General features: G+C 33.1%; 3 protein-coding genes and 1 pseudogene across 5 annotated transcripts; 2 read left to right on the top strand and 2 right to left on the bottom strand.

Annotated features, from left to right (window-relative positions):
* Positions 1-2385: 2385 nt before the first annotated feature.
* On the top strand, positions 2386-5561 carry LOC110424321 (large ribosomal subunit protein eL20z-like). Of its 2 annotated transcripts, none has more exons than XM_021438876.2 (5): positions 2386-2543; positions 3167-3242; positions 4433-4559; positions 4643-4760; positions 5162-5560. In XM_021438876.2, the coding sequence occupies exons 2-5, from the start codon at positions 3233-3235 to the stop codon at positions 5213-5215; spliced, it is 309 nt and encodes a 102-aa protein (XP_021294551.1). In that variant the 5' UTR covers positions 2386-2543; positions 3167-3232; the 3' UTR covers positions 5216-5560. The 2 variants fall into 2 exon arrangements, with proteins under 2 accessions (XP_021294551.1, XP_021294552.1); XM_021438877.2 differs by lacking the exon at positions 2386-2543 and adding an exon at positions 2584-3081 and having other exon boundaries at positions 5162-5561.
* Positions 5562-9649: 4088 nt separating this feature from the next.
* Positions 9650-11769, top strand: LOC110424014 (hydroxyproline-rich glycoprotein family protein). The gene has a single exon (XM_021438474.2). It carries the CDS (start codon positions 9860-9862, stop codon positions 11534-11536), a length of 1677 nt encoding a protein of 558 aa, XP_021294149.1. The 5' UTR covers positions 9650-9859; the 3' UTR covers positions 11537-11769.
* A 346-nt stretch (positions 11770-12115) lies between these two features.
* LOC110424800 (aminopeptidase M1-like) lies at positions 12116-14875 on the bottom strand (annotated as a pseudogene). Its single transcript, XR_016351756.1, has 5 exons — positions 14857-14875; positions 14570-14713; positions 13126-13259; positions 12941-13008; positions 12116-12865 (listed from the first exon to the last, which is right to left on the bottom strand). The product of XR_016351756.1 is annotated as an aminopeptidase M1-like (transcript).
* Positions 14876-19517: 4642 nt separating this feature from the next.
* On the bottom strand, positions 19518-21377 carry LOC110424074 (Pyridoxal-5'-phosphate-dependent enzyme family protein). The gene has a single exon (XM_021438566.1). It carries the CDS (start codon positions 21294-21296, stop codon positions 19734-19736), a length of 1563 nt encoding a protein of 520 aa, XP_021294241.1. The 5' UTR covers positions 21297-21377; the 3' UTR covers positions 19518-19733.
* Positions 21378-25789: the final 4412 nt, after the last annotated feature.

The following is a 25789-nucleotide window of genomic DNA, read 5'->3' as shown; positions in this document are numbered from 1 at the left end:
TTAAATTCTTGTTTATCTTCACCTTATTGGCTGGGACTAGGAATCTTCTCTGGCAAAAAATAAAAACATCCAATGCCAAACATATCAACTGCTTTAGTACAAAACTAGAGCTGGACAGCATTTATGGTAACAGATGAAAGTCTGGTATTAATTGCATAGCAAAACAACACTTTTTAATATTCTCATTTCCCCATTTTTCTCTTTTGACTTGTAAAACCAGAGGAACCCACGGCCATACACTCCATTTTTCTTAATACGTCGAGCAACCAGTACTGAGTCCATATGAATATGATTGGCAATCAATGGTCTAAATGTTTCGAACCCATATTCTTGAGGCTGGCCTGCGGTCCTAATTAAACGATGACATCCTGTCTTGGATTATGAAATTGGACCATTGAATGATATTATTCTTTTATCTTCTCTTTGTATTAATAAATATGACTAAGAAAAATGTCACCTTGTATTAATTCTTTTTATTTCATCAAAACTCAATTCTTTTTCTATATGATCACAAGAATAATTACCGTACGATACAAATTTTTTTGAGGGATTTCGGAATTGTTTGGAAAAACCCAGATTAGAAACAAGACTGCTTTCGGATTTGAATCCATCGCCTACCTGCAAAAAATTTGTCGGGCATAAGCTTTGTATTTCTCTCTGTGAACATAAGGATTATGTCTTTGAAGGATATGGTTGGGATTACCTAACGTTTTTATTCTTAGCTGTCATGTTAAGTAACGGTGAACACAGTTCGGTTTGATCGATTTTCGGTTTAGTTTTGATGAAAATTGATTAAAAAAATTTACTTTCTAAATTTATTAAACCAAACCAAGCAAGAGGTCAGTTTTGATCGGTTAAAATTGATATCGATTCAATCGGTTTTTTGGAATTTAGACTTTAATTATTTTAAGTGAGTTGAGAAAAAAAATTAAAAACTAAATATATCATTTTTTTCTAATTCTTTGAAATTATTTTTATTTACACTAATTTTATTTTTTAAGCAAAAAACAACTGTTGATATTCATAATCTGTGACATTTTTCCTTTTGACATGAGTTTTAACCAAAAAAGTAATACTCATAATCTCTCAACCTTTCCCTCTCTTGCTATCTTTACAAAGCTAGTAGCCAAGAAAAACAATCCAATATATTTTTCATTTTTCATTGGGTTGATCTTGTTGCCTACAAAGATAGGAATCGGTGGCTGGCAGCAGTTTGGAGCGATAGTGAATGGGTGAGTTAACAAGGAGAGTTAGGGTTTAGGGGAAGGGGAGATTGTTAGATTGAGGGATTTTATTGAGATTGGTCGGTTGCGTTATTTGAGGGGTTAATGAAGGGTAGGATAGATATTTAATCCCTCAAAAAAAAAATATATATATATATATAATTTTGATCAATTATTTAGTTGGTTCGAAAAGAAAGAGTCCCTCCATGACCGAATTGATCAACCGACGAAATTGATCATTGCAACCGACGAGTGTAATAGACAATTACGATCGATTACTCGATTGCAATTGACCACTACTCACCCTAATATTAAGGTGTATCTATTTTGTTTTAATGCTTTCCGATTCATCAATGTGAGGAAAGTTCTAAAGTGAAATTAGAAACCAAGCAATTCAGTCTATATATCACTACACAAATACTATACTTTGCTTGATGATACCTTTGGATTTTGTAGCTCTTTTAAATGTTTATGCTTTATTATTTTTATGTTTTTTAATTAAAAAAAAAAAGAATTCAAACTTTACTATTTACATAAAGAATCATGTATCAATCAATAAGTTAAATGTTTAAATACTTTATTATATTTATATTTACCTTGTAGCATATTCTAAAAAAATGAACCTAAACAAAACCTCTTTCTTTATTTCAATTTGTATGAATCAATTAGTAAATAAAAATTATATAAAATAATGATATTTTGATTAATAATAGTTAATTAATCATTAATCAAAATTATAAAAGAAAATTACTACAAATATCTGTATATATATAAATCTGGTTCAATAATTTTTTAAAATTAATTAAACTATCATAAATATATAATGTTAATTAACCATTAATTATAAAAAATATACTACTAATATTTGTATATATAAATTTGACCTTTTTAAAATTAATAAAATTATCTTAGAGATAAAATTTTATTGCAAACAAAAATAATACTTTTTTATTTAAAAAAATTGAGAATTCAAACTTGATTCCTTAGTTAAATAAAGAGTTTAAAATTAATTTACCGTTATTAGTAAATGGAGTAAAATAAAAAGCGCCTGAGATTGGATGTAGCAATTTGTTACCTGGCAAAAATAACTGCCTCATTTCTTTAACAGTACACAGAGAGAACAGTAAAAAGATTCCATAAATAATCTCTTTTGAGTGTAGAGCTGATTTGATTTGCTATCAAATGGAGAAGATCAACAACGTCAATCCCACGTCAACAAAAACCCATTAAAAAGCAAAGATAATCGCTTTTACACCGATTGCTTGCTTTTTCTCTTCTTCGAAATTGCACCTCTTCACCTTCACTCTCTCACTTTGACAGGCAAGCGTCACTCTTTCTCTTCCTTTCTTGAAACATTTTACTCTTTCTTGTTCAAATGGCTCTGAATTTAAGATTTTTGTTGCTAAATTAGTAATTTCATCTTGTAAAGTGATTTTTTCTTTTCTAATTTGATTTTTTTTTTTTTGCGTTTTTGTAAATTATGCTTTTAGAAATTAAGGTTTGACTTTTGTGGGATTATCGGTTACCTTTCTTCTTCCTTTGCTATAGGAATTCTTGGGGTGTTATTTTGAGGGATATCTTGGATTCTTTTCTTTGGGTAGTGTTGATATAATAAACCAAGTTTTACCAGAATTTCCACCTCTGTCATTTCTTTGCTTTTAAGTGAGGAGTTTAGTTGATTGAACATTCTTGATGCATAATTTAACCAATTCTTAAATAGTGCGACTGTATGTGTTGATACACTTCCTTGTGATGGGTTGGTTGAGTTTTTCTTTAAAACTGGTCTTGTAATATTCTTCCTTTTTTTGAGGGATTAGCAGTTTCATAGGTCATAAATAAATCACTATTCACTGTTCAGGTATCAGCAGTTCCTTGTTTGTTGAAGCCTTTCTAATGGCTATCATAGTTGCTAATATGGTGCATTCTTCACTTGTTCTCTACAGGGCAGGTCCTTCAAACGTAGAGAAAGGAGCTGAGGACACCAACTTACGGTTTGATATCCCGAAAACATGAATCAGAGTAGTGAACTTGTTCCTTCTACATCCTCCCTCTTCTTTTCTGCATCCAACAGTTCAGTAGTTTGCCCAAAAATTGCTTCTTGCTGGGAAACTGTCTCGTTCATTAGCCTTTGGAATTTTATTCCCAAGTATTTATTGTGATCTGTATATTTTCTAAATAGGACCATTTGTTATTGTGGTTGGTATAATATTGGTTTTGGCAAGATGAAGATCACTCAGCTTAAGGATGAAAGAAATTTTGTTTGATTTAATCATCTGAGGTATATCAATGTGTTAAGAGTTTGTTGTTCCTTCCTGCCAAGTTGATTCACAGAACAGACATGCCCTCGCTAGTTTGTCTTGGTCTATTGCATAATTTAAGGAGTCTTGCTTGTCTATTTGGCTGTTATACTCCTTTGAGTCCTTTGGTTCTTCTTTGAGTGATTATTTGAGAAGCATATCTGAATTTGCTATTGGAAGGTTAAAAATCTCTCAAGTTTAGTTTCTTTCATGTGCAACTAATAACTGTTACAAAATACTGTTAAAAGGAAAGGAAAGCCTTGAGCTAACATAAACTGTGCCTTTGAAAATTCTATGCTCACACTACTAGAACATTTACGTACACTGGCTATATGGGATTGATTTTGTGAGATCTGTTTGTTCTTGCTGAGATTCTCTTTATCAGATGAATATGCAATTGCTGCTATTGCGTCAGCAAACAGTCAAATTCAACCCAATGTGTATTCTAGTGCATGGATATAAGCAGTTTACTTTTAGCAAAATATTTTTGGTGCCCGATTGTGAAAGGAGCACAAAAATTAGTTAGATTATGATATCTAGAGATTAAAACAGCTAGAACAGTGAATATGCATCATACAAAGTTGCTGTCCTGCACATGCAATATTAAAAACCAATGTTTTGCATGCTTACTAGTGGTTAACCAGTGTAGGCACTAATGATTAACCAATTAACCAATGTAGGAGCTTTAATTGCCACTTGCAATTTGAGATAGTGTGTTAAGGTTCAAAACAGTTTCACTTACAGCCGTGTTTAAATCTTACTTGAAGTTTAAACCATGAACATCTGCCTTTTCCGTACTGACATCCGAATTAGGGGAATGAATGTGTTGAATTTAGCCTGTTTGAGTAAATCTTAGGAGTATTAATGTTTTGCATTCTTAAACTGATGTGGTAAGCATTTTGATGAATACAGAGCACACAACAGAAGCAGTAGAACACAGAAATGGCGAATATGCACTTATTAGAGATGCAGAAGACCCACAGCTGGGATTGTATGATAAACCTCTTCCTTGCTTTGGCTGTGGAATAGGGTGGTTTTCGTGAGTTCTCCTGGCCTCTGTCATCCTTCTTCTACTCATCTTCTTGTTTTCTGCACTTAATGCGCATGTCTGCTTTTTTGCAGTCTTCTGCTAGGATTTGTTTTCCCATTGATGTGGTATTATGCCACCATTCTCTACTTTGGAAACTACTATCACAAAGATCCTAGGGAGAGAGCTGGACTTGCTGCCTCTGCAATAGCTGTAAGTGCTAATTTAGGAATTGATGTTTTGTTTGATTCAATGATTACTTTTAGTAGCATACAAGGTTCTTCATGATTTGCCAGTTCTCTTTTACTTTTGAGTTAAAATGCATTTTAATGCAATATAGTAGAAATTATTATCAAATTATAGGTTTTCATTCTGTTTTTGGAAAAAACAAAATTGTATTAAATTGGTACAAGATGGAAATTCTGATAAAACTATCGTGGACCTTGTTATTGTTAGTGCTGAAAATTAAGACCAAAGAGTCAAATCTAAAAGCGACTGGAGAAATTGTAAAAATTATCTATTCAAACTTGCAGTGATAAGTTAATGAAGGATATGCATCCCGTTTATGTGCCATTTATCTTTGTTATTTAATTCCAGATCACAATTTTTTGCAGGCATTGATATGTACAATTGCTGTGATAATCACAATAGCTGTTCTTGTATTCTAGTTCTTGCCACTGCAATCTGTATCGTTACCAGCACTTAAGGAGCTTCCTCAAACATAAGGTTGGATGATGATATGTAGAATTCTGATAGAGTTTCTATCATGTAGTTCTAAATCTGTAACAAGGGCTTGAAAAGAACAAATAAAACAAAGGAAAGAAAAGAAGAATATACTACCACCTCCAAACCATTGAAGGTTCAGTTGTCTGTGTTGTAGCCCCCTTTAGTCTTGTACATAACACAAAATCTATATATTGCAACTTTCAAGAATGGAACTGTGTGATACTTATTTTAGGGGAATTTAATGAACTAGTAACAAGCACTATGAAATTACTAATAAATGGCTTACGACATTGAAATCCCTGAGAAACTTTGAATGTGTGCTTGTTTTTGACTTGTGGAAGAATGATTGTTTCCTGCTTTAAAAGAATTTAAGGTGTATTCTTCGTTTAGAAAGTGCTTTAAGCAGTTTTTCATACTCAAAGAAAATGGTCGTCTAGTTTGCCCTTTTCCATTTCAAAACAGAGGAAAACATATGCTCCATTATTGGCTACTTTTGCTGGGTTCTGATATCGGCAACAGCCCATCGTATTGATGATTGATAGTGTAGGGAACACTGATGTTTCCCTCGAGAAAAGATACTTGTAGTTTAGTGGGGGCCTGGGAAACTAGAGTGCTAGGAGATGCTTTTGCACGTGCGCATATTCCCCAAGCGGCCTTTATTTTCTTACAACCCAACCCCAACAAAGAAAACAAGAAGGAATTGATGATACAATGTAGGCTTGACTGACTTACTCCTTGTAACGTGGAGTTCAGTTTAACGTCGTCAATGTTTTCTCGTTCTGGAAAGTGAATAAAGAGGCTATGGGACTGGTAAGAGAATGCCTAAAATAAGCATACACTAAAGTAGGAACTTTTCACTTTTGGATAAACAATTTAATTAAGATTTAAGTGATCAAGTTAGCTTTATACTTAACCCACTTATGAAAGCATTAAAAAGGTTCCATAACAAAGCCCCAAACCTAAACTCAATAGCTATTGCTACTACCTCTAGCTCACAGCTGCAGCTAGCCTAACAGGTTTAAATTACTGATCGGCTGATCTCCACTCACCCGTAATAAAAGGTTGGTCGACAACTTTATTAGGAAGTTATCCAAAAAAAAAAACACAAAAAGAGCAAAAGATTATTATTTTAATAATAGTTACAGATCAAGCCTTGTGGTTTAATATTTCTTATTCAACCCCTAGATTTTATGTTGGTAGTGATGCCAGATGTTGAGTTGAATTTCATAAAGTTAAGGGTAAATTCCTGTTCTCTTGTAATTGAATGAAACTCCAATTAATTCAGACAGATATATGCCCTATTTATTTAATATGAGTAACTTATTTCTGGGGTGGACGAAAAGGATTTGGTGCTGGTAACAGCAATTTGTAAATGGAGGCTTGGGATGAAAATGACCATGCAACAGCTCATATTAATACATCACAATCAACTATCAAACTCCCCACCTTCTTAATTTCCCCTCTCTCTCTCTCTCTCTATATATATCTATATATATATATATAGAGCACTTCTTTCAATTCAATCACAGGCACTATCACCATAGAAGTGGATAAGGAAATTTCATATTAATAGGATGATAGCTGTCATATTGCTTTTAAAAGAGTCCTGCAAACTTTTGTATAATAATTAATGATCTTTAGTCTTTTGTATATTTAACAGTAATTTGAGGAATTATATTAGTTCAAGAAATGATTTCCATATCTTTGCACCCATAATTAATTGTTTGTTTGTATAGATTTGTTTGGCATTTGCCTCTCTACCATCAATTCCTGTTGCTTCACCTACCTTTTTCCCCTTATTTCTCCTTTTAATTGTTCTTTTAACTTTCACTTTTCTTGTCTTTTTCCTTTTTTTTTTTCCAATAATCAATATTTAGAAAATCTAACTTCTTGTTTTAAGATAGTGCAAATGATTAGTTAAATTGATTCGGTGTGTATAGTTCGAAAATCAAACAAATCAAAATTTTATTAAAAATTGATCGAATTGACTAAATTTTGGAGGAAAAATGAATTCATAAAAAACCAAATTAATTAAGTTAGTTCGGTCGATTATCTTAAAAATCGATATAATGAAATTATTTTTATTTTAAAAAATAATTTTAAAACATTTCTAATTAATAAAATTAAAACATCTAAATAAAAAAATATATATAAATAAAACCTTACATCTAACAGATAAGTAACATCTAAAATAACATATAATACAAACTAACATAAAAGAAATGTAATTAGGATTAAAAATAATATATGATAATTTTAAAAAAATTATTCGATAATTCAAGAGACATTTTTTTTATTGAACACCGAACCAAATAAACTAAAATAATCAAACTAAAAAATATTTGAAAAGATCGTTAATCAAATTGATCAGATTGAATTAATTGAACTTAATTCAATTCAACCCATTTTTCGAATAGAATTGTCTTGATGTCCCTTTTTTCACATTTAAAATAACAAGTTTTCCTTAACAGTAACAATTTTAATCTATTGATTAGTTGTTTAGAAAATCAAGTATCAAATATAGAATTAAATTTGTATAAATATTCTACATGAATTCTCACACCTATTTATTTTCTTTTAATCATGAAACATTAACAAAGAAGTACTTTGGATATCTCTGAGCTTGGCATCATCACTTAGTACAACATGAAAACCATCTTCATGGCTAGTGACCTTAGTAATTTACAAGTGGTATTTGCCAAAGTGCTTATATATATATATATATATATTTCAAACAGACATAGGGGAGGTAGACGCAATTGCTGACTCGGAACTTGCAGAGGAACATGCCCTTGCCATCGTTTATATTGATATAAAAATAATTATATTTGCAAACAAGAGTTTCTTCAAGATTTTATGGGAAATTGAATTGTCAGGTGACGTGAGCATGGAATCTCAGGGAAGCATATGACAAAGGCAACCTCGTAGAAACCCCTTTGTTTCATACTTTTCCCAGTTTGTCTTCCTAAGTTAAGGAAGGTGAAGGGCATGATCCATGCATATTACTTCCTTGATCCATTAGATGAATTGCCATATTTCTTTTCTAACAAGCAAGTAATGAAGATAAGCTCAGTAATTCAAATCTCCGGGACAAGTAAATAACCTCTAGGGTCGAGGGTATTGACAGAATTAAAAAAAAAAAGAAAAAAAAAAACCAATCCAAGTAATGAAGATCAAATTGAATGTGATCACGAGGCATCAATGTTGAGTGACTTGGTCCCTACTTCAGCTAAATGCGAAATTCAGTAACGTAACCAAAGCAAAAATTCCTACTCCAACCAATTGCAAAGCAAGCCCAAACGAGCATCCTTCCCAAAAACATTCAAAACTTGTACCAAAATGGCATCAAGTCCAAATCCAAAGTTCCCTCCCCCATTATTTCTGCCACAGGAAAACCCCCAAAAAGCCAGGGTCCCATCTAAACTGCTTTAGGGGTTTTAAGCTGTAGTTCTTGCAGCAAAAGTCTTAAATGTGTTTTTCTTTTTTCGTTAACCAAAAAAAGGAAGAGAAGGACAAAAGCAGTATGGAAAAAGACTCGTAACAAATTGGAAAAACGCGCTTTTGTTAACATTTATAAGCCTTGTAGCCTGCTTTCCTTGTTGCTTGGCCTTGTCCTTCCTTCCTACTGCAAGCTTTCGCCGATACGTCATCAGGGGTATTAGTAAGCTTAGTTGTCATACGCGGATGCTATGACTTTGACTCAAATTTTCCCTACTCTTAAAACGTGACAAATTATAACTTAACGACCATTATGTAATAGTAATTCGGTCCATCATATTGTGTATATCTTTGGGAAACCCAACTGCCATGGACTATAATAATTTGATTTAACTCAAAATTTGTTAAACGTGTTTAGATTTAATATGAAGTGGGCAGCATGTCCTAAGAAAAGAAGATGCGAAATAGAAATACAATCAGAATTAATTAGTACATTAAACTCTTTGTTAATTAGAATGGGAAAGAACATTGCATAACTTGTTAAGAATGGCTAAATTTATGTACTAACAGTCATCAAATTATACATTCTTGTACGAATTAGAAGATCAATTGGCTTGTTGTACAAGAAGAATTTACCTCTTATATATACAAATTATAGAAGAAGAAAAAATGTGAAGATCACACAAGGCTAGCTAACATTGTTCTGGCAATATTATAGGAGTGATTGACTGACTAAAATTTGAATCCAGGGATACACCTATTCTTCGCTTTCGCTGTCGTTGCTACGAGGACAGGCCGCATGTGCAGGCATCTCTCTCTCTCTCTCGACTGTCGAGTAGACATTGTAATATTTATTACTCTTATATTATTCTTTGAAGTAATTAAAAGGATAGTGACCACACATTATTGCTGCATAAAATATCATTACATAACTCCCCATTTTCAAACTATATTGAACAAATCTTATCAAGCACTGCATCCTTCAATTTATATAAGCAAGCCCATAGCTTAGCACACAAAGGCATAAAAGCAACCCACCACAAGCAAAAAGCAAGAGGAACAAAGCAAAGCCTAAAGTGTTGCCCAAAAAGTGTTTCGCCATTCACGCTCTCTCTTCCAAAAGCAAACAGCAACCCTACTCTCAAAATATGGAGGAAGACGAGGACATGACACCGTTTTGGCTCCAAACCACCGACAACCACCCTATACGCGGCCGCCGCCGCCGGTCATCCCTCTTCTTCAACACTGGTATTCTCATCATCCTCTTGTTAGTCGTTGCATTTGCTTTCATCTTCGTTATCATCCCTTCGCTTCTCTCCTTCACATCCCAAATATTCAAGCCACACCTTGTTAAGAAATCATGGGACTCCCTCAATCTAGTCCTCGTGCTTTTCGCCATAATCTGTGGATTCCTTGGCAAAAACAATGGCAACAATGACAGTGATACCAGAAGTACTTACGAAGATTATAAATTTTCCACCACTCCGAAACATGTCCGTGATCATGTCGGAAGATCAAACCCGTCAACCCCGCGTCAATGGTATGACTACTCGTCATCATCAGATCGGACGGCTTATAACTCATTACAAAGGTTGAGAAGCAGCAACTCGTATCCAGATCTACGGCCGGAATCTTCTTGGATGATGAACGGTGATGATCGCTGGAGATTTTATGACGATACTCCTTTGTATAATTACCGTAGTAGGTCAAGGCGAGAGCATGATCGAGAAGAAGTTTACAGTAATAATACAAAGGATATAGCTATTGATACTGTTCACAGGCCTCCGCCGCCACCATCTCCTCCTCCGCCATCTTCGTCCCCACCACCTGCAGCAACAGCATCATCTCCGTCGCCACCTCAACCACCTCCACCGCAGCCTCCTAAGGTAGTTAGAAGAAAACCCAAGCGGACATATGAAGATCTTAAACCTAAGGAGAGAAGTGAACGTAAGGAAGGTATAAAAAGTGAGTTGAAAATCAAGCATTCTCTTCCACCAACACCACCATCAGCTTGGTCACCACCTCCTCCTCCGCCGCCACCGCCACCGCCACCATCTGTATTTGGAAAGAGAAGTAACAAGAGTGAGAAAAAGAGAGGCGAGGTAACTAAAGGCTTATTATTTTCTTTAAGAAAAAAAAGGAAGAAGCAAAGAAAAAGTAGCGTGGAAAACCTTGATGAATTTTTTAAACTTTCAACGCCTCCTTTATATCCACCAGCATCACCGCCTCCGCCACCGCCACCGCCACCACCACAACCTTCATTTTATCAGGACATCTTTCCTTCCAAGAAAAACAAAGCCAGAAAGAATCATTCAATGCCTCCACCGCCGCCAGCCCTACCGTCGGTGGAAGCGCGTGCATCAAAAAGAGAATCCCAGACACCACCGGTGACCATCCAAAAACCTCTTTTGCCGGTCAAGATAAGAAATATGCACAATGTGGAGGAAAGCGTTGAAAGTGGCAACGAATCGCCGTTAAATCCAATTCCCCCGCCGCCGCCTCCTCCGCCATTTAAAATGCCGGCGTGGAAATTTGAGGTGCACGGTGATTTTGTTAGATTAAAAAGCATTAAGAGTTCACGGAGCGGGTCACCGGATTTAGATGATCCATTGAGCGGTGAAGCGAGTCCGTCAGATGGTAATAAAACGGGTGAAATGGACGGTGGAGAATCAAAGTCGGGCCCATTGTTTTGTCCAAGCCCAGATGTGGATACCAAAGCTGATAATTTCATTGCAAGGTTCAGGGCTGGGTTGAAGCTGGAGAAGTTGAACTCCGTCAGGGGGAGGTCAAATCTTGGGCCTGACCCAGGCCCAAGCACTGTGTAAGAAGCACAAGGCTTTCTTTTTTCTTTTTCTTTTTTAACATTTTATTTGAGTTGTTCTTAGTTCTTACATATACAGAAGAAGAAAAATTACACATACGCAGGGTTTTCTTTTTATTTTTTAAATTCTCAATTCTTTTTTTCCTTTTTCTCATGGAGTTGTATTATAATGTATTTATTATAATTTATTCAAATTTTTATAGGAGAATTTTGGTGTATCATGATTGCTAGATATTATTTCCAATTTGTTATGTTTATTTGTGAAACAGAAAGCAATCTTTCATATGTCTTTCTCTGTTTGGATTTGGGATGAGATGTTTATTGCATGTGAAAGAATTTCTTAATACATATAGTTGTCCACCCCTCTTTCATGTTTAATAATAATAATGAGCACAAGATTCCCAAATAGGTGGCATGCAACAACTTAAAACCCATTTTTCTTTTTTCTTTCAGATTTCACCTAATCAAAAAGAAAGTCAAATGGCAAATCTAAACGAGTTTTAAATGTATAAAACAAACCATGTTTGCTCATTTCTATACCAGGTTGGAATCAACAACCTGTTGGTTGTGTGTTGATATTTAGAGCTGTCATTACACTAACTTTTTCCTTTTAATGAATGCATACAATGCAGATATAAGTCATGGTCATAAAATTAAGGAATTTAGATCATGACATGAAGTTAATATCCCTTCCAAGGTCACTTCAAAAGAAAGTCTCATATGGTTCACCAAACATTCTTCTTATCTCATCACCTTTCTCATTGCCGCAAAACTGCCCACATGAGTTTAACCAAATCAGTCCACTCAAATAAGTAGATATATCATAATCTTTTCTGGCTCTGACATAATTGCATTTAGCAGAATACTATGAGTAGCTTTTGTCTTAGAGACTGGATATCATAGAAGCAACAAGCTGGCTGCTTATCATCATGGCTTGGTATCTTGGAAGTTAATAATTCCTATCCATACATGCAAATATATCATGGCTGTTGTATTAGGTTTAATTGCTTTTTGACAAAACTTCTGAGTAGACTACCATCACCATAGTTGTCTATGATAAGATTCCAGTTCTCCTGCATGCATTACTCGGTAAATTGTAAATTTAAAGAGGCACCAAACATTGTAAGAGATGTTTGATCACTCCCAAGCTCATTAACATCCCTGGAAATTCTTCCCAAAAATCTCATACTACAAGTAATTGAGGCTCAAGGTAAAGTGCATCGATGGCCTAGCCAATTTTGCAGAAACTGCATCCCTTCAACCACCCCCAGGCTATTTCAGAGCCTTCCAAGCTAATTCCAGCAAGTCCACAGATAATATCTTGATCTCGAAACTGAATGAGTTTCGAGGTGACAGAAACCATAGCAAACTGTGGTGTGAAAGGAGACTAAGCATAGCTCAATAATACCTCATCAGATATTAAAATGTTCAGAACCTCTTCAACTATATCCGGGCCTGGAGAAGAAACTATTTTACCTATACCAGATCAAAATATAGAACATGAAATATAATATTTGACCTGCAGAAATGTGAACATGAATGCCAGACACATAAGATTAAGAACGTTAAAAACTCCAAAAAATCAAATCTTACATAAAACATGTTCCTTCTTGTGAACTGCATAAGTTGCTCTATACAAGCCTTCACTAGGGACTCAAAACCATCCCTATTTGTTGTGTTAGCATTGCTCATAACAGCGACATAAGCAGCCTGTCGAGCAACCAGGCCTTTTAGGTATCATACATTTTGCAAAGATTCATAGAATAAGCAACGTATGTGGACCTTACAAGATTCTGTTTTAAAACCTTTTTCTGTCTGCTGAAAGAATTAGAGTGTTTCTGCCATCCAAGAATGTCTGAAAGTGCTCCATTGCTTCGTTGTGGGTTTTGCCATGGTCAAAAGCAGCCAATATTGCCATAAAGACCTCTTCACTTAAGAGCGCATCTAAATAACTCTCTCAGGGTACTGATTGCAAGCCTTGACTTCTGCATAAAAATAGCATCAACTACAAATTTGTCTGTGACCACAAGATATGTAAATCACAATATCATGTTTATCTGTTGGGTGCTACTCCAAAGCCAACTTTTGAAAAGTAGCAAGCAATTATAACATTTGTAGGTGACTGCAACAAAATTAAATCAGTGTATCATGGGTATACTTCGGCAGTGACTGCAAGAAAAGTAAATCAAAGTATCTTGTGTATAGTTTGGCTGTGACCGCAAGAAAATTACTTAAAAGCATTGTATCATGTTTATACTTTTGTCCTTGATCACAAGAAACTTAGATTGCTATAAATAAGAACAACTTATGTAGAACTTTACGAACATGAGATATCAAGAAACTTTAAGCTGGAAAAGACCAACAAAACGATAACTTGATTGCAATGCATATCTAATTAGCAGTCATCAATCATATTTTGAGCAAACTCCTGAAACTGATTAAGATAGAAGTCTGTAACTGCCATCACTGGTTTAATTATATCTGCACTCAAGAACTGTTCTTACTCAGCAGCAAATAGGAGGAGATTGATGAAAGATTCTTTCAATGCATTTACTAGATCTGGAATAGCATCTTTAATGATCCTCAGAACATTATGGAAAACATGTAGCCAAAAATGCCAAAAATGTCAGGTTGCATAATTATTAAGCGCGCCATAATCAAGGTGAAAATATCTCCTTACATCAATAAGTTTTGATAGCACAATATAATCAACCTCTTGTGATATGCAATCATTAAGGAAAGCAAAGATGATAATGATTGTTCACAAGCCACAGACAGAGCATACAATGTCATCCAGACGTCTGAAAATAAGATCATTTCTGATTGATCAGGAAGGAACATAAATCATGAATGAAAATGTTGCTTATTGCACTAGGATGCTTAATACATTGGCCAAAACAAGTTCTCATATATCTGTTGCAGTCTATCAGAATGCAATGTATCTAGCCAGGAAAGGGCTAAATAGCAACACCAATTCAAGCCTAAAATCAAGCAATATCATATGCTATCATGGACCCACATTCTACACAGTATTTACCTGTTGCTGGAAAGTAATTATTCTCTATGGTTTTCCTCAGTCGAGCTGCACGTTCATCTCCGGATTCTACCCTATAGACACCACTTTGCTCAACATGGACCTTAACCCATGAAATTTCACTATGTTCATCATGATTCTTTTCATCTGAAGAATAGAACAGTTCAGAGACATTCATAAAGAAAATTCCTCCCCCTGTCATAAGAACTAACGGCCAAGGTTATTGGAAAAACCAACAGTGCCTCACTATGCAAACCAGATGATAAGAATTGTGACTGCAAATGTCAAACAATTATCAGATATCCTCATGTTTCGAGCAAAGTTTGAAGAAAGAAACAATCCCCAAAGTAATGCAAAGATTAATCTGAACTTCACTAAAATATTTTAGTAGCCTTGGTGGGCCCTTGAACTTCTCTATGTTCTACTTGCGGTCCATTTCTATGTTCCAATGTTCTTCAACTTCTCTTCTTAGCATTAGATTCAGGGGTTGAGGAGAGTGGATTATATTTTAAGGAAGTTTTGTTTGGATAACTTTTCCATGCTTCCTTGCTTTACTCTTTCAAGTCTTTTTGACAGTTGCTTAGTTTTGGTGGAAAAAAATTCTACAAACTTAGAACTACAGCAGGGGACGTGGAGAACAGAAAAAAATTGGGCTCGGCATGTCTTGTAGTATTATTTAAAAGAAAAAAAAAACCTTTTAAGGTACTTTATATAGATTAATTGGAGGTAAGTTTTAAAGTAGTTTTATTTATGTTTTTGCTTATAATAACACCAGTTTGAAAATGCATAAGCCCTAGCTCACGGCCTTTCATATTTTTAAAAGAAAACTTGTCTAACCAGTAACCGGACGGAAGCCATACCTCGTCAATGAAACAGATAATATTATTGATAATCCCCAGCCCACGGCTTCGATTTCCGGTGCGGTCCGTACGGCCTGTGGTTGTTCCTTCTGTGGTTTATATTCGGCGGCTGCCAATGCACAGAGGAGCGTCTGTCTGAGGAGGTCTTATCATCTAAGTACATCTATCCGTTGTCAAGCAAACGCCAAAACGCTTTTACTCAGAAAGGCCGTATATTGTCTCTTGAAAAAACCGTTTATGTTTTTTTCGATGAAATGAAGGCCTTAAATCCTGCAGCGCTGAATACGCTCGACCTCACATCACCTATCTAGCTATCTCTACACCCTCAGTGTAGAGATGTCATACTCGAAGCAACTAACGCCGCTCTTCGAGCGTTTCGTCGGATACGAAATCTAATAGTGGACGGTGATTATCTTGTTGTTCGACGAGGAGCCCTGCTAGCAGCCAGAGAAGAAAGAGTCATCGGTAGAGACCGTGGTCGTGGGCACAGATCATTTGCAACCCCCGTTGAGACACACTTGTAGAGGTCAAAACGTGGCCTCTTTCTTCAGAACAAATACAGTTGAGCTCGCTTTCTTGAGTTTAAAGAAAAATGGGGACTTTGAAATTACTAACTTCAACCATAGTTATATATCCAGGATTACTTGACAGTAGTTGTGAAGGTATGTCAGTATTTTGTTATGCAAGGGTTAAGGTTCTCTATGTTGCAAACCCCATCGTCATGGATGATGTTGAGGTTCCTGATCTAGGCTTTGGAGGTTATAACCGTAATTGTATAGCACGTCTTCCTAACAAAGGAGGATTTAAATTAGTTTGAGGCCATTCGGAGGAGCACGAATGGACTTCTTGGTACATACTGACATTAGGCATTGATGAATCTGTTTCTAAGTTTTCTTTTTTGACTGAAAAATATTGGGTGTTCCTGGTTTGTGCAGATAGAAAATTATCTTTCTTGCGTACAAGGGTCATTTATTGGGTGTCAATGTAGGAGGCTGGGAAATTTATCATAAAATTGTTGCTGACTCAATCAAGCAATGTTCTTACCAAAAAGGTAGCATGGCAAACAAAATATAATATCTTTATCACAAAAATACTCCAATAAGATATAATTTAAATCAAGAAGCTTGAAAATGACGAGAATGATCATCATGTGATAGAGGATACTTCTTAAGAATGAGTTAACATGGTCTACGTTTGAGATAAACACGATGAATTTCCCCCCTTTGATGTCTTAAGAATGAGTTGACATTACTCACATTTGAAATAAGCACGACGAATTTCATCCCTTTGATTGATAAGAAATTCTCATATCATTGGTCGTAATTCAAGATCAAGTTCTATATGAAAAGTATCAATTTCTTTAGGATTGAGCTTTAGACGTTTTGATTCACACTGTTTTTGTTCATGAGTTGAAGTATTAAGGTTTGGTGACTCAAGTGCAGGAGAATCATTTGAAGCCATCTACCTCTTTTTTAAAAAAAAATTTATCAATTGTCTTCAACTTACTCATATTTTAATCAAATCTGAAAAAAAATAATAATATAGTCAACATTCGATATTTTTATTTATTTATATTTAAACTTAAAAAATAAAACATAAAACTATAAGGAATAAAATATAAATAACTAAATACAAAATATAGATTTCACATAATAGTTAAATAATATAAATAGAAAAAAAAGAAAAAATTTACCTCTTTAATTTTACACAATGGTGGTGGTGATCTCTATCTTTCTTTTTTCAAAACTCACAAGTTCATAAATCTCTTTTGAAGAATCAAGTGTGTTTTTATGGGAGTTATAGAAAAGAAAAATAAATAAAAAAAATAAAAAGGAGAGAAAAAAAGAAAAAAGAAAGAGGTATAGAGAAACTTAATTGGGGTAAAATTAAGTAGGTTTGTGAGGTTTTTTTTTTTTTTTATATCAATTATTAAATAAAAAAATTATTTTGAGTGGCGCATTAATATATATAAAAAAAAAATTTTAAAAAAATTTAGGGGCCATTGATAAAATATATAAAAAATAAATATTTTTAAAAATATTTTACAGGAGGCCGTGTAGCTTACCCTCCCCCCTGTTTGTGGAAAGATTATTGAGAAGGGGCCAGTTATTCACAAAGAGGTGATGCTTATGCTTAGTAAAATATTAGCATCATTTGAATTTATTTTGTATTACACTTAATGCATGAGATCATGGGAAATCACTATGTGCTTTGCCAAGATTAACATTATACTTTCAAATATTTTAAATGCAATTCTCTTTTTTACCATAAAATCATCTTTCAGAAGTTGAGAGATGTGGGTGGTCTAATTTAGAATGTAAAAAAAATTTGTCAACAATATGAGATAGAAATTCCTAATGGGCAAGATATGTTTGGGCAGAGGTCGATCTCATCAACCAGATATAATGTGAATCATTATCGAGTTGATATATTCTTATGACAATAATACCAGTTACAAAAATTGAATTTGAAATTCAGTGAGCAAGCTGTGAACTTTTAACTTTAAGCACTGTTTTGGATCCTAATAACAATTACAAATCACTAATATTGATAATATCTCAAGTTAGAGAGAGTTTTTTTTCAGGATTCACATAATAAGAAAAGACTTATTTTGAGGTTACAATTGAAGCATACGAGCTCGATATACCTCATCATCAAAGTTTTGAAAATATTAAAACACTTTCTGAATTTGCCAGAATTAATAGAAACATAAAAGTCAAAAATTACCACTTATTGATAGATTAATTCGCTTATTTTGACTTCTTCCGATTTCTACAGCAACTACAGAGAAAGCTTTTTCAACAATGAAAATTGTGAAAAAAAGATTTCGGAACAAAATGGATATAAGTTTTTCAGATAATTTAGTTGTTTATATTGAAAAAAGCATTGCTGGTCTTTTCAGTACAGATCAATAATTAATGAATTTAAATTAGAAAATATCGTCGAGCACAACTTTTTTAAATAATATTATAAGTCTTTTTTTTTTTTTATATTAAGATGTTATATAAATTATTATCTATTATAAATCTTTTGATATTGATTAATATCAAACATTAGTTTTAAAAATTTTTAGTTTTTATTTTTTTTTTTTAACACCAAAACAAAAATACTTAACTCCGTCCCTGATGGGACCTATATGTTAGTATCTCTAGTGTTCAAAGAGTGACCTGGCGCTGAAAGATTAATTCACCCACGGTTTTTTCTTTCTTTCCCCCTTTTTTTTTTAATCTAAGGCAATAAATAGCTACAGCAAAATTGGGAAAAAAAAAGGGCAGGGGTGGGTGATCAGACGAGTAAAAGCTAATCAACTCCTGAAGTTTGGGAACATCATGCCAGGAACAAACACCAAATACCACACCCTGACAAAGAGACACTACAGTCTATAAGTATGCTACTATAGTTCATATGGTTTCTCAAACTAGCAAATTTGCAAGAGTTGATCGAGGTTATTGCATTTTTTGTCACCTATTATCTCTTGATGATGCCAATCTTCAGGGTAAGAAAACTCCAATCTCTGCTACTTCTCAAAGAATCATAAATCAAGCAAGCAACTGGCCTGCCCTTACTTTTCAATTAAATCCATGCTTCACATAGCAGATCACCAGACATCTTTTCATGAAAGCTTTCTCCTTAAGACACATCATTTCCTGCTTTTCATACCCTCCCTCATCTTTCAGAGTTAAACCCCAAAACTATGATGATTACACATAATGGCTTAGACCATTATCAGGCCAATCTCTTTTCTTCACACTAAAGATATGGATAGAAAGACAGCATTGATAAGTTGAAATGTTTGCAGATAAGCTCGCCAAAAGAACCACACATTTCCCACAATTGATCATATCTGAGACAATTGGTTTCTTGAATGAAAAAATTCTAAATTCCATAACAATTTCTGTAAAGAAGCATAAAATAAACGACTCTTACGGCATTTATGTATTGGCCCAAAAAAATGGCAAGTCTATTCCAGTCACGATCATTCACCTCTTGAATAACCATCCCAACAAAGCCACCAACAATACCAAAAGATAAAGCCATCTACTATGTGGTAAAGTATACTAATATAATTAGTAAACACTTCTAGAAAAGAGTTCAACAAGAAAAATGCATTAAAATCAAATAGTAAAGAGCTCATCCAAAATTGGTATGCTTCCAGAAAGATGTTTTCTCTCTTCAAAAGCTACAATCCTAACAAGAAGGCTCTAAGAAGTTGGCAAAGAAAGATACATTACGATTGCAATATCAATGCCTAAACCAAACAATAGAAAGGTACAAGAGCAAATCTTACAATGCTCACAATAATCAGCCTAATGGGCTTTACTCAACAAATACTTCTTCAAAACATCCATAACCGAACCAAAATCTGCCTTCACTTGCACAGGAGGGTTAGCAAACCGGCAAGCCATATCCTTAATATCCTTGGAGTGATAATCAATCTTGCTCTGTGTAAATTTCAACCCATGAGCCGTACTCACCACCACAGTCCTATCTGTAGGACCAATAACTCCACTTTTCCTAAGCTTAATCAATGCAGTCAACGCCACTCCTGTATGAGGGCAAGTAAACATCCCAGTAGAATCAGCTTGTGCCATAGCATCCATCAACTCCTCCTCAGTAGCCTCCTCGACTATCCCATTTGAATTTTTCAAAGCATACACAGCCCTATCAATGGAAACAGGATCACCAATCTGGATAGCAGATGCAAACGTTGTATTTGCTTTCACAGGATTAAACTCCTTCCAACCACACTTATAATACAAATACAATGGATTGGCATTAGCAGCTTGTGCACAAACCAACCTAGGAATCCTATCAACAAGTCCCAACTCTTTGCACATAGAGAACCCCTTATAAAAAGCATAAATATTCCCAAGATTTCCACCCGGAACAATAACCCAATCCGGTACTTCCCAATCAAACTGCTGTACAATCTCAACAGCAGCCGTTTTTTGTCCTTCAAGCCGCAAACTATTCAGCGAATTTGCCAAATAAATCGGCAATTCAGCTGTTACTTCCCTAATCAACTGCATACATCCATCAAAATCAGTATCAATGCTCAAAACAAAGGCACCGTTGGCAATGGGTTGAACAAGTTGAGCCATTGAAATTCTATTAGCAGGTAAAAAGACTATAGAAGGAATCCCAGCAGCTGCACAATAAGCAGATAATGCTGCCGACGTATCACCTGTTGAAGCACACCCAACCCCAACAAGTGGTTTATTCATTTTCCTTAACCTGTTAACTTGACTAACTAAAACCGTCATGCCCAAATCTTTAAAACTTCCCGTATGGCTAATCCCACAATGTTTCACCCACAAATCGTTCATTCCTAAAAATTGTTTGCCGTACCTTTCGGCCCAGAAGAGGTTAGAGTTCCCTTCAAAAGCGGAAATGATGTCATCGTCGTCGATTTCTGGTAGGACCCATTCTTTTTTGGACCAGACACCGGAACCGAACGGCCACGTGGTTTTTCCGACACGGGAATCGAAGAGGTTTCGCCAGTACGCGCCATCGAAATGTTTGAGAGCGGACATGTCGTGGTGGACGTCGAGGAGGGAGCCCGACTGGGATCGGTAGACGATCTCGTCCAGAGAGTATGATTCGTCGGATGATGAAGGATCGGAAATGGCGGTGAATGGGACGTATTTGGCTGTGAAGCGAGGGTGGTTGGTCGCGTTGGCTACAGCGTTGTGGAGACGAGCTTCTTCGCGGATGTTATGGTGGGGCTTGAGGGGTGGTTGCTGCGGCTGCGTCGAAGGTGATGGCGGTAGAGGGGAGCTTTTGGGAAGATCGGAGGTGGAGGCTTTGATGAAATGGAGGTTGGGTTTGGTGGCAATATGAGCAGAGGAGAACAGAGAAAAAGCCGCCATTCTGGGGAGAGTTTGGTGGGGAGTCTGGGAGATCTGAGTGCGGTGTTCTGCGTTTTAGCTTTTGAAGCCAACTAGGCAAGTGGGGTTTTACGGCGGGGTTTATTTATTTTTGTACTTACTAACCTCAACAAATAAAGAGAACCAAATGATGATTAATATGCACTGGCCAAAATAAATGGTTATGTGAAATTAAAACAACTAACTAGTAATTAGCTTTTCATCCTCATTTAACTTCACGATTGAATTTAAATTTATGTTCGGGTGTTTACATAATTTATGTAAAATTGTTTAAATATAATATTTGAAATTATTTAAATAAAATCTTTTTATTATATTTAATTAAATTTTTATATTTTATTAAATAAAAAATATTTTTTATAATTAATAATTAATTAACTTATATTAATTAAAATATTATTTATTATTTTATATGATGTGGTTCTAACATATCATATTAATATGTCATATTGAATGATAACATGATATAATCATGTGGTATTATATATCTTTATCACATTTTTACCCTCCACAATAACATAATGTAACATAAAAATATCAAATAACGTTTTAACTAATATAGTTTGTTAATAGTTAATATCACCTACTTGATTTGAAATAAAAATATAATAATTTAATTGAACATAATAAAAAATAAAAATATATTTAAAATTTTTTAAATAATTCAAAAAAACTTTTTAAAATATTATATTAATTATTTAATTGGCATATAAAATGCTTACTATAATTATGGGAATAGAATAATAATCTTTCACAAATGATGGTTTTTTTAAAACTAAACATCTAAATAAACCCTCATAATTATATAAAAAAAGTTAATTTAACCCTTATCTTTTTGTTACATTCAAATAAACACTTAAATTTTTATTTTAAGTTAAATAAGTCTCTCTTATTAATAATTGACTAACTTTCGTTAGTTAACCGTATAATCAATAATTTTTTATGCCATTTGATATGTTGACATATTATCTTAATAACATCAATATCACGTGACATCAAAAATTATTGACTCGGAATTAAATTTTTTCTTTTCAAACATCTAAAAATTATTAATTAAAGATTTAAAATAAAAAATGAAAAAAAAAACTAATTGTTTCAAGCTGGTTATCATTATTTCTTAATTGATTACTCTGTTTTTAATTGAAACCATCATTCCTAATTAAAAAAACCTAATTCAATACTGAAATTTGGTATAAAGAAATTTGATAATACACATGACCAACTTTAAGAAAAGGAAGAGTAATGTTTATAATACTTAAACTAGCAAAGAAAATAAAATCCTTTCTTTATCTTTTCTAAAATTTATAAGAGAAATTTAATATTTTTATTTTATAATCTATAAAAAAAAGTCAAATCATTTGTTTCTCTTCCCAAGAATCTGTAAGGGAATTTAATAGTATTTAATTTTATTTACTAACAATAATAAATTATCCCTCCACATCTTTCAAAGTTTTTAAAAATTTAATATTATTTAAATAACGATTTTTAAAAGAGAAATATGAATTGTAGACAATGAGATAACATTTTTAATATAAGGTAGCTTAGATTTGAGGAATGTTAAAGAAAGTGATTTTTTTTTCTTAGGAATGATGGTTTTAATTAAAAAGATGATAATCAATTAAGAAATGATAATAATTAGTTCAAAGCAATTAGTTTTTTTAAATTTATTTTTTTAAATCCCTATAATCAATATTTTTAAAACATTTGGAGGGATAAAAAGAAAAAAATTTAATTCTTAGTTAGTAATTTTTTATGCCACGTTATCTTCCGCATGACATGTTTATGTGCTATCTCGATGATATCAATGTCACGTGATAAATGACTTGACATAAAAAATTATTAATTATAATATTAACTAACAAAAGCTAGTCAATGATTAATGAGAGTGGCTTATTTGATCAAAACTAAAAGTTTAAGAACTTATTTGAATGTAAATAAAAAAAGAGAGACTAAATTGACTTTCTCAATATAGTATTTGGGGTTTATTTGTATATTTATCTTTTTGTCTAAATATAAATCATAAATATTGTTTTTAGAGATAAACTCCAAATTTTTGTCACTTTTATTTTGGATGATAGATTAAATTTAACATTTATTTTTTAATAAATACAATTTTATCATTCTACCTTACAATTTAATTAAAAAATCAGAAATTTATAATACAACTATTCTGTTAACAAAAATAAAAAATTGTAAAAATATTTTAATTTTTAACCATTTTGAACCAAAATAAAAGACACAGACCTGTTCAAAGATTAGATGATCAATATGATCAATAATTTATAATTTAAAAACTAAAAACGTTGTTTTAACCATCTTATCTTATTAATAGATTTTTTTTCCTCATATATTCCTGTTTCAAACTAAACTTTCCTTCTTTAAGCATCCCAAACTTAATGTTTAAAAATTTATATTTGTACATAAATGTTAATCCTACATGTTTTACTTTCATATATTTCACCCTCCATTTATGAGTTGATTATACAAAATATAACAATACACATAACTAAATACAAGTTTTTTTTTCTTTAACAAAAAATTTTGTTTAATCTAGATAATTGTAATTAATAATTTGCTTAGAAAATAAATTTTTATTAATTATTAATAATAATGGAAATAAGTTTGTAAAAATTGTATTTATTTAAGTAGTCAGCATGGTAAATTTTAATTTACAATTTTCCTTTTTTTTAAGCCCAAGGATCATGCCACAGTGGAAATCTACACATTGAAGATAATAAGTGCAAATATGAACAAAAATATACATAATTTTGTTTTTGTAACCTTTTTTTAATTATAAAAATAAATAAAATAAAAAGGAAAAATTTGAAATCTTATTTATCATATCAAGCTTTTGTATCAAATATCAATAGTAGCCAAGCCCAAACCCAATAGGATTGCAGCCTTTACCTATTCGCTATTTGGCAATCAGGTTGGACCGCTTATTTTGTAGACGAATTACAACTCATTTGAATTTTGATGTTTGAGGTTGTAGAAAAAATAAATAATAATAATAATAATACTAATAAATAAAGGGAAATGTTAACCATGTATTGACCAATTAACTAATATTCAACAAAGGTACATTGAAAAATTTTAAAAAATATATATTTTTTCAATTTGGTTCAAATTCAATAAGCTAAGAAGGATTGGAGATATGAAAACCTTTTAAATGTACAATTATTATGGTAATATAATATAATTGATTGCTGATGTTAATGTCTTCTTCTTTCGTACATGCAGAAGATGTAGGCAGAATCTAAGTTCATAATGAGTTACCTAGCTTGTGTCAGGATATGATAACCGCAGCTACTTTATAGCTTACTTTTATACCATGAATAATCATATGATAATTGCCTTTTTAATTTAACTTAACATCGTTTTTACACTAATAAATTTTTCTATAGCATAATTAAGTCTTCACCAAACCAAAACTTTGATTAATCACGCACACAGCTAATATTATATATAAACGCGTACTTCTTTTGAACAAAAAATGCAACCATTATTGGCAATTTTAATTCTCTTCAGTCATTTAAAAATTAGTTCAACTTGCATAATAACTAGCGAAAAAATTCGAGTCAAACAAATAATAATATTAGCTTCTCTAACTTATACATAGTTTGATTAGGCCTACGTTACCTACGTTATTTTATTTTAAAACATTTTTTTAAAGTTATAATCAAGTTTCCAATTCCGTGGGAGTCTCGGCAATATTAACAAGAATACATAAATAGCCTTCCCAACTTATATATAGTTAGTTTGAGACAATATTTTTGTTATAGGGGTTGTTTGGTCATTTTAGGTGAAAGACCGGTTTGAAATTCGGACAGAAACTGTCTCAGCATGTGCGAAATGGCATACGATTTCGTCTAATTATAATATTCCTATATTTTTCTCCTTTAAAATATACTTCAAATGCGAAATAAAAAATTCATTAAATATATTAGTTTACTATTTTTTTGCAATGCCAGCAAAGACCCGGGGATATCCCTTTGTCTTGTCGTGAAAGATTAAAATTTGAAAGCACTTCAAATGACCCTTTGCTTTTGGCATAATCACGAGACTGCCAGTTCATGTAGTAAGGAATTTCAACATTTTTGTACAAAATTTAAGCGTTTAAAAGCAAAACAAGCTTTTCCTTTTTATTTGGTTTGATAAAAAATACATAGTAATTTGTACATAGTACAAAATTAGCATGCCCAACGTCTGAAGCCTTTTGTCATTTTCAATGATGAATATTTGGACAGCGACCTATGCAATTATTTTTACATCGTCCATAACCCATGTGCAATGTTAACATTTAACCATGTATGTCATTGCATTTGTCTAAGTCTAATAATCATACATTTAACTAGTAATAAGAAGACCTTTGAGTATGATTATATGGATAGATTTATGAACATGCCTCTAAAAAAAAATTATGAATATTATTTAATTAAATTTACAAATAATAGTAATTCTAACTAACAGTTATG

Source organism: Theobroma umbraticum, unplaced genomic scaffold (genome assembly GCF_002168275.2).
Source record: "Theobroma umbraticum cultivar Fairchild unplaced genomic scaffold, ASM216827v3 scaffold_204.0, whole genome shotgun sequence".
NCBI classification, from domain to species: domain Eukaryota; kingdom Viridiplantae; phylum Streptophyta; class Magnoliopsida; order Malvales; family Malvaceae; genus Theobroma; species Theobroma umbraticum.
The sequence above is the reverse complement of the archived record's forward strand: the minus strand, read 5'-3'. Positions and strand labels throughout refer to the sequence as shown.

Bases quoted from the DNA above. Each gene is read 5' to 3' on its own strand.
- LOC110424321 (XM_021438877.2), top strand. The intron at 4,560-4,642 runs GTGAGTTCTCCT...GCTTTTTTGCAG, and splicing joins TGTGGAATAGGGTGGTTTTC to TCTTCTGCTAGGATTTGTTT. The intron at 4,761-5,161 runs GTAAGTGCTAAT...AATTTTTTGCAG, and splicing joins TTGCTGCCTCTGCAATAGCT to GCATTGATATGTACAATTGC.
- LOC110424014 (XM_021438474.2), top strand. From the start codon at position 9,860: ATGGAGGAAGACGAGGACATGACACCGTTTTGGCTCCAAACCACCGAC.
- LOC110424074 (XM_021438566.1), bottom strand. From the start codon at position 21,296: ATGGCGGCTTTTTCTCTGTTCTCCTCTGCTCATATTGCCACCAAACCC.